Source organism: Chondrus crispus, genomic scaffold (assembly GCF_000350225.1).
Source record: "Chondrus crispus Stackhouse genomic scaffold, scaffold_451, whole genome shotgun sequence".
Taxonomy (NCBI): Eukaryota; Rhodophyta; class Florideophyceae; order Gigartinales; family Gigartinaceae; genus Chondrus; species Chondrus crispus.
Genome location: NW_005179354.1, coordinates 1 through 16,650, shown reverse-complemented (window position 1 = coordinate 16,650; position 16,650 = coordinate 1). Strand labels below are relative to the sequence as shown.

The 16,650-nt window shown below is 53.0% G+C and overlaps 3 protein-coding genes; all 3 read left to right on the top strand.

Moving 5' to 3' along the window:
• Positions 1-11,025: 11,025 nt before the first annotated feature.
• CHC_T00000113001 (hypothetical protein) lies at positions 11,026-11,277 on the top strand. Its single transcript, XM_005718988.1, has one exon. It carries the CDS (start codon positions 11,026-11,028, stop codon positions 11,275-11,277), a length of 252 nt encoding a protein of 83 aa, XP_005719045.1.
• A 19-nt stretch (positions 11,278-11,296) lies between these two features.
• On the top strand, positions 11,297-11,437 carry CHC_T00000112001 (hypothetical protein). Its single transcript, XM_005718987.1, has one exon. It carries the CDS (start codon positions 11,297-11,299, stop codon positions 11,435-11,437), a length of 141 nt encoding a protein of 46 aa, XP_005719044.1.
• A 523-nt stretch (positions 11,438-11,960) lies between these two features.
• On the top strand, positions 11,961-15,810 carry CHC_T00008272001 (WD40-repeat containing protein). XM_005718986.1 is given in 2 exon segments: positions 11,961-15,662; positions 15,663-15,810. 1 exon segment carries the CDS (start codon positions 11,961-11,963, stop codon positions 15,660-15,662), a length of 3,702 nt encoding a protein of 1,233 aa, XP_005719043.1. The 3' UTR covers positions 15,663-15,810.
• Positions 15,811-16,650: the final 840 nt, after the last annotated feature.

The window sequence follows — 16,650 nt, the reverse complement described above, 5'->3', positions numbered from 1 at the left end:
CTAAGCCCAAACGGGGGCTAAGTTTTCCTCCCCGCAAGGGTGGAAAAAAATGGTAGCCCCCTCCCGTTGACGGCATTGCACTCCCCGGGTCCGCCCGCGTCCGGGGGTGCCAAGTTGAAAAAACCGCCCATATGGACCGCCAGGGAGGTTTGGGGACGGGGACGGCCCCGCCCTACCTCGACCAGAGCGGGATACAGTACCACCGTTCTTTGGAAACCCCCCTGTTTCCAGAGGGATGGCCCCGTTTTTAAATGCGTGGGCAGGGGGTACCTTCCCCCACGCCGGGGGTACCGCACCTCTGCGCGGAGATGACGCCCCGTGGTGACCGCGGGCGGTCAACGGCCGTCGTAGGGACCACGTCGGGAAAACCGCGGGTCCACCTATCGCGACCCGCGGAGCCGACGGACTACCGATATCGGCTGGAAGGGATGACATTCGGGGAAACCCGTAGGGGCCAGGAGAAGAAGGACGCCAACTCGAGCGACAGGGCCAAGGAGGGAGCCAGGAGAAGAAGGACTCATTTACTGAAAGGAAGGGACTTGGTCCCCGGAGGCGGTTCGATACTCTCCCCACCTCTAGTACCGGCCTTAGTCGCGACGTTGGCGCTTGGCGGAGGGCTCCGTCCCCTGCGTCGTGCCCGCGGGGTCGACATCGACCGAACCGTACGGTCTCTTGGCAGCCACCTGCTCGCTCAATACTGCGAGGTGGTCCTGAGCGGCGCGGATACGCGCCATCGTCTCACCCCGCAGAAGGTCCTCGCCGGTGTCACGCTGGCGGATCGCGAACTGGAGGCCCGCCACCCGCGCCTTAAGGTGGGTCACCTCAACCAGCCGAGATCGCGCGGACGTCAAACCCGCTGCAAGGGTGAGCGGCGCGGGTACACCCGCATATCCGCACTCCACTTGCAGGGCGCGCAGGGCAGCCTGCACGTCCGGAACCGCAGCGGGAGCCCCTCCATTCGGTGCGCCCTTAGAGGCTTCATCAGCGACCACCGAAGGGGTCTGAGTCCCCGTCCCGGTCATATCGCTGACGGGGAAAGCGGCGGAGTCTGGTGCCGACGAGGGTGCCACCTCAGGCAGAGTTACCGCCGCCGGCTCTACAGTAGGGCCAGCGGGAGGGGGCGCCACCGGGGCAGATGCCGCCACGGGCTCTCCCTCCTCCATGGCTCGCGGGGAGTCCGCAGACACCGGCACGGCCACTTCGGGCGGCGTCGACGCACCGACTGGATCACCCTTCGTGGTGCCGGTCGTACCCGGCATCGGCGAGAGCGGAGCGGCCGTGACCGGCAACGACTCGGTTGAGGGCTCGACTGGGGCCCTGGCGGAGGTGACCGCCGCGCCCCATCCGCCGCCCGAGGCAATGACGGCGCCGTATGACGCGGTATCCGCGTCCGGCAGGGGCTCGTACCAGTTGGCGGCCTCCGCCGAGGTTCCATCCCAATGCGGCATCCGCAAGGAGCACCCGCGGGCTCAACTGTACCAGACGAAGTCGCCCCGCTCTGGGAGGGACCAGTCCAATCGCTCGGAGAAGTCGAGGATGGCCTCGGCGCCAGTCGGGTCGAAGGACGTACCCTCGAGGATGGCCGCCACCCCGACCGACCGGATGAGCTGCAAAAGCCCCGTAGATAACCGGAAGAGTGAGCCCCGCTCGCTGCGGTCATTCGCATTCCGGCTTGCCAAGCGGGGGTCCGGGTACCTTGTGAAAAACGGAAGGCCGTCCCGTGCGGCGTGTAGAAAACACAGCAAGGCCAGGACGGCCCATTCCGAAAGAATGATCGCATCGATCAGCCGGCGCGTCCCCGCCGAGGCTTCCCGACCGAACGGACCAAACGGCATCCAGCGTGCGGCGACGTACGCCAGCACGCTGGGCGTGGGGACATAGAGGTACTCCGGGGTCTCGAGGCTACTCCATCCGTCCGGTAAGGCGGGGTAAGACTGACCCCGGGGCGACAGGGGGACCGCGAAGAATTCCGTGCTGTGCCACCTGTGGAAATAGGCATCCACGCGGCGCCACCGCAGTCGGCTCTCCTTGGCAGAATTCTCACCCCACCGGGCGCGGTTGGCCACACTGTACCACCGGTCGAACGGGCGGGGGAAGGCCACCAGTTGGACGCGGGGCCTGGGATCCACATCCCCGCCGAACCGCTCGAAGAGACCGAACAACTGCGCGTGGTACTGCTCCTCGCCCGCGCAGCGGACGTACAGGAGATTCGAACAGGAGTCGGCCATCACCCGATGCGTTGCATGGAGCCAACGGGTCCTCCACGCAGCCGAGCGGTGTTCTTGACGAACTCGTCCTCGAGGGGAGGGCGTGCGGATGCCCCTCCGCCTCGGGATGGCTTGAAACCGGGCGGAATCGGGGAAGGCCGTACCGATGTAGGCATCGACGGTCATCGGCGGTTGCCCCTGCGAGGGGTTCCGACCACTCCGTGACGCCCGGTGGTCCAAATTGCTCCCTGGCAACAGGGACCGGACGGAACGCACCCGGCGCGGAGCCAACCTGTCGGCGGCGTCGCCGCCGCCGGGGGCGTCACCGCGTACGGATCAGGCCGCGCCGGCTGAGTTCCCCCGTCGGTTGCCGGGCGTCCCGCAGCTGCGACCCAGTCGGGCGACCGCCTCAGTACGGTCAACTCTCCGACCTGGGGAGCCGGGTCTGATCTTAGGGGGCGCGGCAAGGGCCCGCGCTCGTCGGGAGAAGGGCCCCGAGACAAATGGCCGCCGGTACCCGCGAGCCGCGCCGGACGGTCAGAGGGACCCGTAGAGGGACGGTCCCCGGCGCGCGAAGACCGCGCCTGATGAAACGAAAGCGCCGGCGCGGGTGCTGCCGAGGGAGGCCGCTCGCGTGGGGGCTGTCCCTGTTCTGTGCGGTGATCGGTTATCGGATTGGCAGGAGGAAAGAGAAGGGAAGAAGCGTGAGGAAGGGCGTTGATAGTGGTGCTTGTGGAGTGAGTCGTGGGGTGTGCTGTGGGGTGAGTTGGGGGGTTCGTTGTGGGGGACAAGGGAAGCGTGAGGAGACCTGCCACCGCACCGGAGGAACGGCCACGGTTAAATACCAAAAACTCCATAGGCTCCCCCTATGGAGTCGACCGCAGTCCGACCGCGTTCCTGCGGTCGGCGCGGGCTTTTCCGTACGGTGGGCGCCCCTTGCAAGCCGGTCATTGCAGACATCGGCCGCGACGGGGACGTGTCGCGAAGTAAGGAAGGGGGTCTGTAGTACAATTCCGCACCACAACCCCCCGGGGAGATGATAACCGCGCGGGAGGGCGGGTGCTACTGTAGCGAGCAGGCGTACACGCGCCCGCCGCCGTGTACAGTAGTACCGCAAGGGTCCGACGTGGGACAGCCGGTAACAGCGGGCGTGGCTACGGGTAACACGTGGCACAACCGTTAGCCGGGACCGTGGCCACGGGCACACGTGTATAATCCGTACGGTGGCTAACTAGTAATTAGTAGTTAATGGCACAAATTAGCCAATTTAGCACAGTAGCTGGTATACAGTAAGTAACAGCTACTGTAGCGGAACAGGTGTCCTGGCGTCCCACTTAGGGGTTAAGATCGGGGGCACCTGCCCCGTTCCAGTAAACGGAAGGCAGACTCGCCTCCCCTCCCTTTACGGCTAATTGCTATCCCCGTTCCGGTTTCCCTTTTAGTCTCAGGCTTCTAACCCGTGACCGGCCGTCCGGATCTAACACTACCGACCGGCTGCGCGTCACCGGCCATGTGAGCCTTCCCTCTTTTCGAGTCCATCCGTACGGTCTGCGTTCGCGCGTGGGTTACCCAGCAGCGCGCGCTCCCTTACCTCTAACCCCCCTCGTTTCCGAGTGGTCAGGACGAAGGTAGTTATACCACAACGGTCTCTAGATTTCCCATATGTCTTTGGGGATGGCCTTGTCGCTAAGAGGCATAAAGGAATACCTGTCTCGGAGAAGGGATGCTGTGCCATATACCGGGCAAGGAAAAAAATAGCAGGCCGGAGCGGGAGAACTATAGAAGCTGCTGTTTACAGGGAGAGCGCCAGTGGCTGTGTTGCTGCTATGTACCACAACAACGAGAGAATGTTCTCAACCAGCAGATTTACATTAATACCACGCAGCACTTTCAGAGACGGCCTGGATGCGGCTAAGTTGGAGCAGTTACAGACAATCTATGAACGCCTAAACCAAGCTCGCACACCTAGGGACATGACCCGAACAGCCAGGGATCCATACAGCGTACGACGGAAAGTTGACCAAGTAATGTTTCGCGTACGACAGCTGACTTTGCTTCAGTCTGAAGACCCTGGGTGGTTTTTAGCGCGTTTGCTTTCACGTCCAGGACGTCGCATAGCTTCCTATTGGCTACGGCTTGTAATTATGAAAGAAATATCACCGGCCTTTCGGTTTTGCTAAGGGGAAAGCAGTTAGATACAAACACTACCCCACTTCCAGACGATGTGAGTGACGTTCGGCAGCTGCTACATCTAAAATGGAGCATCACGTGTGAAAGTTTAAACATCTCAATGAGATCTGTTGGTGTAGATGTCGAACAGCGGGCTGTGACCTCATTTATGGAGGCATAGGAAGATGAGCTAAGCGATATGCGAAAAGACGACCTTCTGGGTATGCTGGCTAAGATCGGTCGGAGACAGCCCTCATCCCTACGAAAGCAGCAATTAGTTAACAAAATTATTTCAATTCAGCAATATGTTGTTGCTGGAACAGACACTCTGCAGGAGCCGGAAGTGTTGGATGAGGAGGGACGCATGGCGAGGGACGCCGAGGCTGTGAAACATGAGCTGCTGAAGGCTTCATTATCGTGTTGGGTAATGAAGCCATTAGTTGCCACTGCTGGTATGAAGGAAGGATGTATTAATGAAACAGAAGTTCTAAAAGCTCTTCCTTCTTTTGTTGCGAGCACCCCGTGTCTCGAAGCAGGAGCAAATAATGGAGCGTTAAATTCTTTATTTGTCGGGGACCGTGGTAACACGCATTTGCGAGTGGACTACATCAAAAGACTTGGTCTAGTATGTCAAAGAGGCAACGACATGCTCGGTGACAGTCCAGATGGTCTGTGCGGGCTTCTGGGAGCTTCTAATGAAATTATTTACGCGGTTATTGAGATTAAGACCATGACATCTCCGCGGACCATTGAAGACGCAAAACATGTCGCTGGTTGCCGCGGTCGACTTTTTCATATAGCAGATATTGGAACGTCAACTGAAGATAACAGTTATTTTCAAGAGGTGGTACTGAGCACGCCTTACAGACTTCAATGTCTGCACCACACAGTTGTTTTTGGGGTAGACCAAGTTCTATTTGTAGTTGCAAAAGGGAGCTCCATAGGCACTGGAAAAATTCTGTATGCAGTCCTTTTACAGTTCTCCTAACTGCTGAGAAATTCATACCAACATTGCCTTGAAGAAATTCAGTTGGCCGCATTTAAGTGGGTGGGATTACCCTCGTCAAGTACACCGCAAGAATATGACGATATGTTGCAGGCATCATTTGCTTCTGACCTCCACAGTTTTGCATCCTTCTATGGGCTTAGCATGGCATACAAAAAACTGGTACGAGATAGAGGCATGCCTCTGCCTCCTGCTCGAATGATAAGGCCTACACTGCTGGTTTACTGGAACTCTTTAAAGGGCGGCGTTGACGAGTACAGTAGAGCAATGAAGTCTTTGACAAAAGACCAACACGTCCGAGAATCCAATCATAAGCGTGATTGGACGTATCTTATGTTCTCAGGTTAACAACGCGGCTATTGTACACCGCCTAGCAGTTGCAAGAAGCAAGGGGCTACTTACGAGTTGTTATGTGGCAAACAACACCAGTAGGTCCGGATATACCAAATTACGTCATAGTATAACGCAATGTGAGACGTTTGGTGCTTTTGTTAGAGGCCTTGCAGCTGAAGTTAACGACTACTACATGTCATGTAGTGGGCGACGCACGTCGCAGAACGCTTCTTCGCCAGTCCTACGTGGTCCAGAACCTCTGTCCTTCAAGCCAATTTATGGCTCTGGAGCTGCCAAAAAATGCAACAGAGCAACAGACAAAGCGCGAAGATTAAGTTCGACACCGATACATCGCACTGTCAAAGGACAAGCGACATTCTGCTCTCTTTGCTCTTACACTCATGATTTTAAGTATAGAGGGATGCGCTATACAAAGAAAAGTGGACCAAGAGAGCGAAAGTGGTGCGTAGTTTGTAGGCGAGCAATATTGCTTGATATGTACAAAATGTTGGGAAGAGTGGCACTCCGTGGACACATTGGTTCGCGCGTCTATAACGGAAGCAGAGAAACGTACATTTCAGGATACAGTGAGAGCCAAACATAGCAGCCAGGGACAAGAATCTGAAGATGTTTGAAGAATATATGCTTCTAACCTGTCTGCACGTCTTTTCGCCGGCGGGCATCGCCCGTATCAGTCCGCAAATAGCACCATTATGTCTATCTACTCAGTCTGTAAACTTTATTGGTAATGCATGCAGGAGAGTTTCCCCGTGAACTCGTACGGCAACAGAACCGCACCAGAACGTGAAAAACTGGATTGATCCAGTGCGAAGCCACTTCGCACCTGGGCGGGCACATGGAACTTTATGACTTCCAACGTTTCGAAAAAGCTGCTCAATGCCAAACGTAGAACATGGTGACGCCGGAATGTGTAGACGTATCGGGCAGCGTGCAGGATTTTTATTCAGGACAAGGGAGGTCACTCGGGGAATGGGTCTCACTGAGTGATGGTCACTTATCATTTGGGTAATGATCACTCTGACAGATGAACTCTGGCCATGAGTGATGTCACTGCCCTGTGTTGAACAGGTGATGTTGAGTGATGATCACGCTGAGTGATTCACTCTTGCCATGAGTGGCGTCATTGAAATGGAGCGCTCATCAGCAAGGGCGGCATATCTCCGCATTGCAACTGCCGACTCAGCCCTCGCTGCGGAACCCTCACCTTGTGCTCTGCTTTTAGTTCTCGTTCCCTCGTTTTGTGCTCGTTTTTCTTCCCTTTCCTTGAGAGCTTGCAAAACAAGTTCGCTTGTCAAATGAGCTCCATTTGCAGTACTGATCTTGACGCGCCCTTCCTCCTCCTCGTCTGCATCCCTCAGTAAAGATCGCTGGATTTTGTTGAAAACAAAAATAAGTTTCTCTACAGTAACCTCGTCACCAACTTTAAAAAGTCTGGAAAGCGCGTTTATATCTGTGCCGTTTTTTCCCTCGCTCCAGAGCCCGTACTTAGAAAAACCCACCTGAATTGTCGGGCGTACAAATGACTTCAAGTACGCGTTATGAATACATGACGCAACAGTAAAGGCATTGAGCGTTGAGTTTGCATGAGCAGAACGATGCAACTCAGCTTGCAAGTAGGATTTGTAGGCCCCGAACACGGACACATCGAGCGGCTGGAGTTCATGGGATGTGTGTGCAGGAAGAGCAATAACTAGGATCCTGTTCTGTTTCATTAAGCTTAAAAAACGATACTGGACATGCGCAGAATACCTATCCAGAACGAGTAGCAGCCACTTACCTCCTTGACGAAGCACAGCTGTTTCCTCCACAAACCTAGCAGCCCAATTAAAAATTATTGAAGAGTCGGCTCCTGGCATCGGACGATAAAACAGGTAGCAATCCATCAGTACGGAGTGCAGGGTTTCCGTTTTTCCTCTAATCGTTCGGTAGTGTGGTCTCTGCCCTGGGAAGATGATAACCGGCTTGTATGGCTTTCCATCTAACACGATTGGCATTATAGTAACTCTATCAAGTGCACCCTTTGTGCGAACTGTTTTTAGTAGCAGAACTACGTTCTGTCTTCTAACGCCCTTGCGAAGACAGCGACCTACAATTTTCGCCAACGACATTCCAGACTGATCCATATTGAACACTTGAGCAGGAGATGAAATATTAAACCGAGTCATAGCAGCACGCACTCTAGATATGTGTGCCGTGACATTGAGAGGAGAGAGTGCATCCAACCGCCGACTCTCAACCTGCCTTACGTGATGGTACCTCAATCCGTTCCTCTGCATGAAGTTATTGATGAATTTTTGAGAAGGTCTGTCGTGTTTGAATTTAAATTCACTTTGTTCTGCTGGAGCAAGCATTTCTCGGAATTGTACAATAATGTCCATGACGCCGTTTCTTGTCAGTGGCGTATTGTTTTCCACATAGTAAGATGCTGCTTCAGCGAGCAAACGTTCGTGTCGTTCTGGTATTGCGTGTGGCCTTTCAGGGGAAACTACGAAGATATGGATGTCAGCAGGCGATTGCAGTTGAGAATTCGGGGCATTAGCGCACCAGTGACGGAACGCCGTTCTAATCTTCGAGACGGAAACCTTGTGCTTGATAGCTAGAGACTTGTAAGGGGTAGGGGACTCTGTCTGCCGATCGAAAACCGCTTTCCGAAGACGAAACGTTTCGGAGTCCATCGTTGAAGAGGTGGCGGTTCTTTGCAGTTCTTTGCAAAATAGAAGGATATATAGTGTCGTGTGTCACGAAAAGGTGCCAATTTTTGAATCGCAGGGAGTCCGGCCTTTGTCCATTGCCATAAATCGTGGAATAGGGGACTATATTTAGAGAAAGACGAAGTTGTGTTAAGAGAATAGTGTTTCGGTGTCGGGGTTCGCGGGAAATGCTGGGCTGACGATCAAATTTTCGACATGTCAAATTTATCCGATTTGCTAAATTAAGGCATGTACTGTTACCTCGGAGTGGAAGCTGCGCTGCCCGTAAAATATGAGCGCGCGCGCAGAGATGAATAAAAGGGGGGGCACTACACGACCAACCCTCACTTTACACAATTCCCAATCCTTCTCCCCGAGCCCTCACCTTACACCACTTTCCCATCTCTCGTTCCCCTAAGAGCATCCGCACCGGCGCCAAGGCAAATAGGCAAACAGGCAAAACTATTTTCATACGTGTAAGTCTCTCCCTGGCCAGTTGACGTTTTTCCTATTTGCTGTTTTTCCTCTACCACTGTCTTCTACACCCGTCAAGCCGCAGTTATTAAGTTTAAGGAGTTTGACCATCGCGCCGAGAGCGACAATCAAGGCATTATGGATTATGTGCTGCAAGACGAGTTTCATGACTCGTTCCTTGACAACCCAATGCAGCTTTTCTCGAGTAGTGACGACAACAGTGACGGCAAAGTCATCCGCAGAGGCTCCCGTGCTGGTCGTTCTGGAAATATTGAAAGAGGCAGAGAATCAGCTGCTCTGCGTTTGCACAATGATTACTTTGCACCAACTCCAACCTACACTGCTCACCATTTTCAGCGTAGATTCCGCATATCGCGGTCTGTGTTCGACAGAATTATCGCGGCAATACCGACAAGTGATATTTATTTTGTACAGCGCGAGGACTGTACGAAACGAAAGGGATTTACTTGCCACCAGAAAGCCACAGCAGCGCTGCGTTTACTTGCATATGGCATCACAGCCGACTCGGTGGATGAATACATTCGGATGGCAGAACCGACCGCGTTTTCTTTGACGTACAAGGGGAAGTCGAAGCGAAAGCATGGGCAACGATTGGAACGCCATTTCCAGGAACAGGTGTGGAATTCATGGAGTACCGGTTGGACTTTCAAAGTATCGAGACTGTTTGCTCACCAATTGATGATGATTTTACCAGTTGTAGAGAGCATAGAGACCAACGGGGATATGTATTTGTCCGGATTAGCGCGAACAGTGTTTACTTTCACTGTACATTTCCTGGTTTCGCGCCAAAAGTTGCCCAATGGTTTACTTGCACTTGGAAAGTCATAAACTATTTGTAGGATAGCACCTGAGGCAAATTCCGGATATTTGCCTCCGTTTTTCGGAGGGCGCTATATTTTTTCCTCTGTTTTTGGACGAGTAGGGTTGCATTTCGGAGGAAAAAAAGCAAATAATGTAATTTGCTGATTTGATCAAGTGCCGGTGGGGATGCTCTAAGCATACAACACTTTCCCTCCAAGTTGGTTGGGTGGGACGTCAACACAGTAAAGTTAGATAAATCAATAACGTTGCCCGTAAAGTCGCGAAAACACGTGTTTTGGCCACGAGTTTATTCGGATGTTCTAACGTTGTCCGTAAAGTCGCGAAGACATGTGTTTTGGTCGCGAGTTTGCTCGGATTTTCTGATTGCAAAATTTTCAGACAAGTAGGAGTTGTCTACTGGCTACGAGTGCAGACACGCTCCGAGTGCAGATATGAGCACCGAGGCTTCCCGAGGGCATCATATCGCAGCACGAGGCAGCGTGTCCGCATGATGTAAGCCAGGAGACAATATGCTTGTCTCCCGGCTGCTACCGCGACTGTCAGCCATCGTAGTTACAGTGGGTTCGAGTAAAATTGTTGGATTGCTTATTGTCTGCACTGTGGTGCAGACACTTTCGGCAGTAGTGCAGACATCCGCAATTTTTGCACTGCGCTCAACCCCACCAAGCCCTTTTGAGTTTGCACTCGTTTGTCCCCGCTGTCACGGTGCGTATGTCTCCTCAGCCGGTAGACAACGAGTTTTCCTACCGTCTGACGGGGACATACGCGCCGTGACAGCGGTGACATTAACAGGTTTTGGGGAAAACCGTAATGTTACTGAAAAGGGCTTGGCGGGGTTCAGTGCAGTGCAAAAATTGCAGATGTCCGCACTACTGCCGAAAATGTCTGCACCATAGTGCAGACAATAATCAAGCCAACAATTTTACTGTAATTACAATGGCTGACAGTCGCTGTAGCAGCCGATAGACAAGCATATTGTCGCCTCGATCCCATCGTGCAGACACGCTGTGCGTCGTGCGATATGAGGCCCTCGGCAAGCCTCGGTGCTCATATCTGCACTCGGCGCGTGTCTGCACTCGAATCGAGGCGACAACCCCTACTTGCAAAACTCACAGCATACCGAAAATTCGGGACATGTGAGTTTTCCACGGGTTTTCACATCTGCCTGATTACTGTACGGCAGTGCCGGATCGACCCGTCTTGAAGGAAAACGAAGTGGGGTTTCCGCTCTCTCATCAGCACAAACGAGTCTCATACTGCACGGTTCGTACCGGTTTTCGCCATGGACGCCCCTATCACTTCATCTATCCAGAGTCCATCAACGGATCGAAGCACCACAAGATCTGCCACATATGCCGCTAAAGCAATCGCAGAAGACAGACAAGTAGAAGCTTCTAAAAAGCGGTCCTCTCTAAACGGCCCCCCTCAGGCCGTCAAGAAGACGAAACACATCGCCCTTTCGACTGAGAACTATTCTATCCTTGTGGCGAGCTACAATATTCGCTTCGGCGAGTATTCGCCCGGGTGCACGTGATCCGTCGGACGGCACAACGATGTACCAGACTTGCGTTTGTTGCGGGCAGGTACCTTGCTGGAGGTCAGTCCGCAAAACTGGTGGTGGGATTTTTCAAACTCAGGTTTACTTTACGTCCAGCGAGTTTGTGGGCAAATGGAAAATAACGAACGTTTCATGATTCTTTCATGTTTTAGGGTGCGTGCGTCTTTCCCCGCTGGAATCACACGAACATTCTGTGAGTGGAGAAATTGCCAAAATATATCAAATTGTTGATTGTCTAGATTTTATGGATTTTTAGAGTTGACGCTTGGACGTTTCTGGAAGCGCTCGCCGAGGGAAATAAAAGTTTTTGGAGGCTGCGGAGAAAAGCCGCGAGGGGGACCACCCAGAAACCCCCTCCCCCCCCCCCCCAGTTCCCGACCAACACATTCATTTACGAAAGAACAAGCGAAAGCACATCAGCTCATCCTACTGATCCACACGACCGTCGCCACTGTTTCCGCTTTCGTCCACAACGACAAGAGTGCCGCGCGCTGAACGCGGCTTTCAACTTTCGCATCCCTGTTTTTCTAACAGCCGGTGCCGTTCTCACGCATAACACACTCCGCACCTCACCAACTTGTCATTAGCTATTCACAAAAAAAATACAGGAAAGCTCCCGGCAAGAGACGGGACCGGGACCATATAGAACACGGAGAAAGATGCATTCTACCGATGTGTTCATAAGCCATGCTGGCCCGGACAAGCTACACATTGCATATCCCCTTTTCGAGAAATTGCAAGCTCATGGTTTAAATTGCTTCCTCGACAGAATGTCGATGGAGCCCGGGGACTACGAACAGGATGAAATGACAAAGGCTATGGAATCTGCGAAGGTCGGTGTTTTCATTCTTTCTCCCGAGTTTGCGGCTCGAAAGTGGACGATGAGGGAACTGCGTTGCTTCCTACGCCGACGGAGTGAGGCGATAAGGAGTGGGATGCGACCACCGACACTGATTCCGGTGTTTTACAGACTAAGTATTCCTGAATGCGGAGAGTTGGAGCCCACTCGATACAGGGATGATGCAGGAAATAATATTTTTGAAGTTGAGAAGTTTTTTAGCGAGGAACGACAGCGCGAAGCGAGCACGGATACGGTGAAGGGGGAGCTACACGAGCTGGCAGAATTCGGTGGGATTGTAAATGAAAAAGGGGCAACAAACCGGCCGGGAGATCCACTTGGCGATGGAAAAAGGGCATATCTTGTGGAGCAAGTATTTCTGGGGGTGAAAAAGAAATGGGAGAAGCATTCAAGTGATGCAGTGAGAGAAGTTTTGAATGCAAGTGGCCAAGTTGAAATCCGCGCTGCCGTCACGCCCATCGCACGATGTACGCTTGATGTGTTCACGCCTCGTATACACGCAGAGCACAATCCCGAAGAAATATATTTGCAACTGAATTCTCGGGGGATCGATGGATCACCGAATACGTGTGAGGCGCGGCTAAAGGAGGCCGTGCTAAGTACCGATAGGAATACAAGTATAGGAGCGACGGCAACGGGGAAGGGCGGAGTCGGGAAGACATGCGCTCTTCGAGCGATTGCGCACGACGATGACATCAAGGCTCAGTTTTCAGGCGGAGTGTACTTCATGTCCTTGGGGAAAGACGCCAACGTAGGGCGGCTGATTGAGGAACTGTGTATAGCCGTAAAGGCGTCTGGTGGCAAGCAGGTGGCTGCAGAAATGCGAGAGCAAAGCGAGTTGAGCAGAGTACTGACCGAGATGCGAGCATGGTTCAACACACGTGTATGCCTGTTCATTATTGATGATGTGTGGGCCGTGAATGGTATAGATGCATGTATTCTTCGGAAATTATCCATTCTCGCTGACACAGCAGGAGACAGCCGAGAGAGGAGCAGACTTCTGTACTCCACGAGGGACCCAGAGCTGAAACAGGTCGGTAAGCGAGTGACTTTCGAGCCGAGGGAAAGGGAAGGGAGAGATTCAGTTCACATGCTCATGCTTGCGAGTGGGGCGAACCCGGAGGAAGCGAATGATCCGACATGCAAAAAGGCCGTGAGCGAAATCTTGAAATTGTGTGCTGGTTTGCCGCTGGCTCTGAACGTAGCCGGGACGGGTGTCAGGTACATGAGAGATAGATGGGAGGGAGAAAAGTCACAAGCGTGGGAGGCATACCTTTCGAAGATGGAGAGCCGCAACACGATTCGTAGTGAGAGTCCAGGGGATGGGTATTTGTTGTCGTTAGACGCGACATTACATGCGTCACTAGAGATTGTGGAGTCCGGCATGGGGAGCGATGCGGAGAGGTTAGGTCAGTTTTCGTTTCGAAAGATACATCGGAGTCTGTGTGTTATGAAGAAGCAAGACCGGATGCCTTTGTCGTTGGTAAGAGATTTGTGGGAGATGGACTACGAATCGGCTGAAAAGTACGCGATTCAGATGGAAAGGGTTGGTTTAGTAGACCTTCATTACGACAAGGATTGTGGGTGGGTACGGATGCATGATCTGACGCACGATTTTGCGGTGCAGGAGGCGCAGAAGGAAGAAAGTGTAACGGTTTGGTATAAGAAGTTGGCAGATGTATGCCGGCAGGGAAGAGGACTGCTTGGTATGACTGAGAGCGAGGGTAGAGAGGGCAAGGATGCCAGAGAGAAGTATGTTTTCGAGAATACATATCGCGTTCTGAAACAGGGGGGGTGTGTGGAGGAGCTGAAGAATCTATTCTTGAGTGCGCGATGGGTGAAGGCAGTGATACAGAGAGGAAGTGTGTGGCAATACGAGGAAGCTGTAAAGGATCTCAATAGCTTTTTGAGGAACACGGGAGGAAGCGAGAGCCTTTTAAGGGATACGGGAGAAGGAGATTCGGTGTATGCGATGGGATTGATGATGAGAGCTGCACGACTGAGTGTACCTTTTTGTGGTGAAAGCAGTGCAGGGATTTACTTTCAACTGTACGGAAGAATCAAGCACAGGGCAGCAGAATTATGTAGCGTGCAAAGGATACTCGAGGAAATCGAGGAACACACGCCACGACCATGGCTGCAGCCTGTGAGTGAATGTGTAGGGCGAGCGGGAGGAAGTTTGGTGGAGCAGATTGTGCTTCCGAATATCGTTTACGAAGTCGGCATGGACTCAACGGGTGGCGTGTATGGACACTATTTGAACCCGCGCCGTACCAGGATCACAGTTTTCGCACAGTCTCCGGACAAGGAAACGAAGATGACTGAATTAGGCAACGATTTTGAAACGGGGAGCCGAAAATTAACGTGCGGTTGTGTCAGTATGAGCAAACGCTATGCAGTTATCGGATATGGTGATGGGACACTACAGTTCTGGAGTGTATCGGAAAAGAAAGTGTTGTGGAGTGTCTGCGGTCATGAATCGGCGGTGTGTAGCGTTGCGATGAGTGGTGATGGAAAACGTGCAGTATCTGGATCCTGGGACAGGAGCGTACGAGTTTGGGACGTGGACACAGGACTGCAAATCGGCGACGCATTAACTGGACACACAAGTGTGGTAGCGAGCGTTGCGATGAGTGGTGATGGAAAACGTGCAGTATCTGGATCCTGGGACGAGAGCGTACGAGTTTGGGACTTAGACACAGGACTGCGAATCGGCGACGCATTAACTGGACACACGGATGGGGTAGCGAGCGTTGGGATGAGTGGTGATGGAAAACGTGCAGTATCTGGATCTGGATCGTACGACAAGAGCGTACGAATTTGGGACGTGGACACAGGACTGCAAATCGGCGACGCATTAACTGGACACGCGGGTTGCGTGACGAGCGTTGCGATGAGTGGTGATGGAAAATGTGCAGTATCTGGATCTGGATCGTACGACAAGAGCGTACGAGTTTGGGACGTGGACACAGGACTGCAAATCGGCGACGCATTAACTGGACACACGGATGGGGTGAAGAGCGTTGCGATGAGTGGTGATGGAAAACGTGCAGTATCTGGATCCCGGGACAGGAGCGTACGAGTTTGGGACGTGGACACAGGACTGCAAATCGGCGACGCATTAACTGGACACGCGGGTTGCGTGACGAGCGTTGGGATGAGTGGTGATGGAAAACGTGCAGTATCTAGGTCGTCTGACGGGGGCGTACGCGCTTGGGACGTGGAGAAAGGGAGTACAGTTCATCTCGGAAAGTTGAAGGACTGGCGAGATATCGTGGAGAGATTTCTGAATGCAGAGGACGTCTCTCGCACTGGACATAGGCGCAAAAGGCGCAACGTTTTTGAGAGCGGGGGGAAAATTGTGCATGAGCGAGAGGATGGCTCTGAGGCTGTTTTGGTGCAGCTGGAGAGTACGGTAACCTGGTGGGAGGTAGACGATAATCATGGGGTCTTTGTTGCAGCGGCCGGCAACCGGGTGGCTATTATGAAGCTAGTGGTCTAGGTGTGTATAGGTCTAGGTGTGTATATTCTACTTCCCTTGTCCTCTCGGCCAGACACAGACGTTTCTATTGTACGGTACGTGGTGGCACCTGTGGTGGGGATAGCCTGTTTGGTTTTTTTACGTGTAAAGTCTTGAGAATTCTGGTTTATTGACCGCGTCGTCTGGAATCTTCTGCGGCGTGCATAAGGGAGAAATACGTGAGCTGTCTTCAGGAAACGTCAGTGGGGGCGAAACGCAGCATGATGCGCGCTACTGTCTCATGGCGATGCTATGGCCCCTGTCCCATGAGCATGAGAAATGCATGGGACATATGCACGGGTTGACGGTGAATACGTAGGATACACGATGGAAATCGATTCATCCCGTTTCGTGTGGTGAAGGCCGACAGCTTTTGAAGTTTCTGTGGAAGCGAGCGATTTCCTGCGCAATGGCGGTGGCAACAGGGAGCTCAGGCACGTCCTCAGGAGGTACGGTACCCTTCTCACTCTCTGCCTTCCTTGAGAGAGTGGCACCTTGAGAGAGTGGCACCCTGTTTTGTAATGCCGTGCTGTTTGCATGCATCCTTACACACGAACAATGAGGTGACCAAAACCTGTGGACGTTTCAGAAATTGGTCCATTTTTGTGCGTACCGTATGTCGCTTCTTTTGGCTCGTGACATCATCAGACGAGGTCCGTCGTGTGTGGCGCTCTGGTTCCATTCACGGATGGGACGTTTTGCCAGGACGTACGGCCCTCCCTCCAGTTCCCGGCAGAAAAGTCACATCAGTCGCTGCCCTATTTGCCTGCACTAGGGTCTAAGTAGCTACGGTGCGTCACTCTCTCCTGTCTCAGCCGGCTTCAACGATAGCAACAAGGGCAAAAAAAGAGCGTCAGGCGCTGTCGTTAGTGTGTACACGTCAATAGTTTGTTTTATGCTCCCAAACCAGGGGGGGAGAGAAATGCACAACTGTTAGCGAAAACACTGGCACTACTATATACACACAGGA

Bases quoted from the DNA above. Each gene is read 5' to 3' on its own strand.
- CHC_T00000113001 (XM_005718988.1), top strand. From the start codon at position 11,026: ATGGACGCCCCTATCACTTCATCTATCCAGAGTCCATCAACGGATCGA.
- CHC_T00000112001 (XM_005718987.1), top strand. From the start codon at position 11,297: ATGTACCAGACTTGCGTTTGTTGCGGGCAGGTACCTTGCTGGAGGTCA.
- CHC_T00008272001 (XM_005718986.1), top strand. From the start codon at position 11,961: ATGCATTCTACCGATGTGTTCATAAGCCATGCTGGCCCGGACAAGCTA.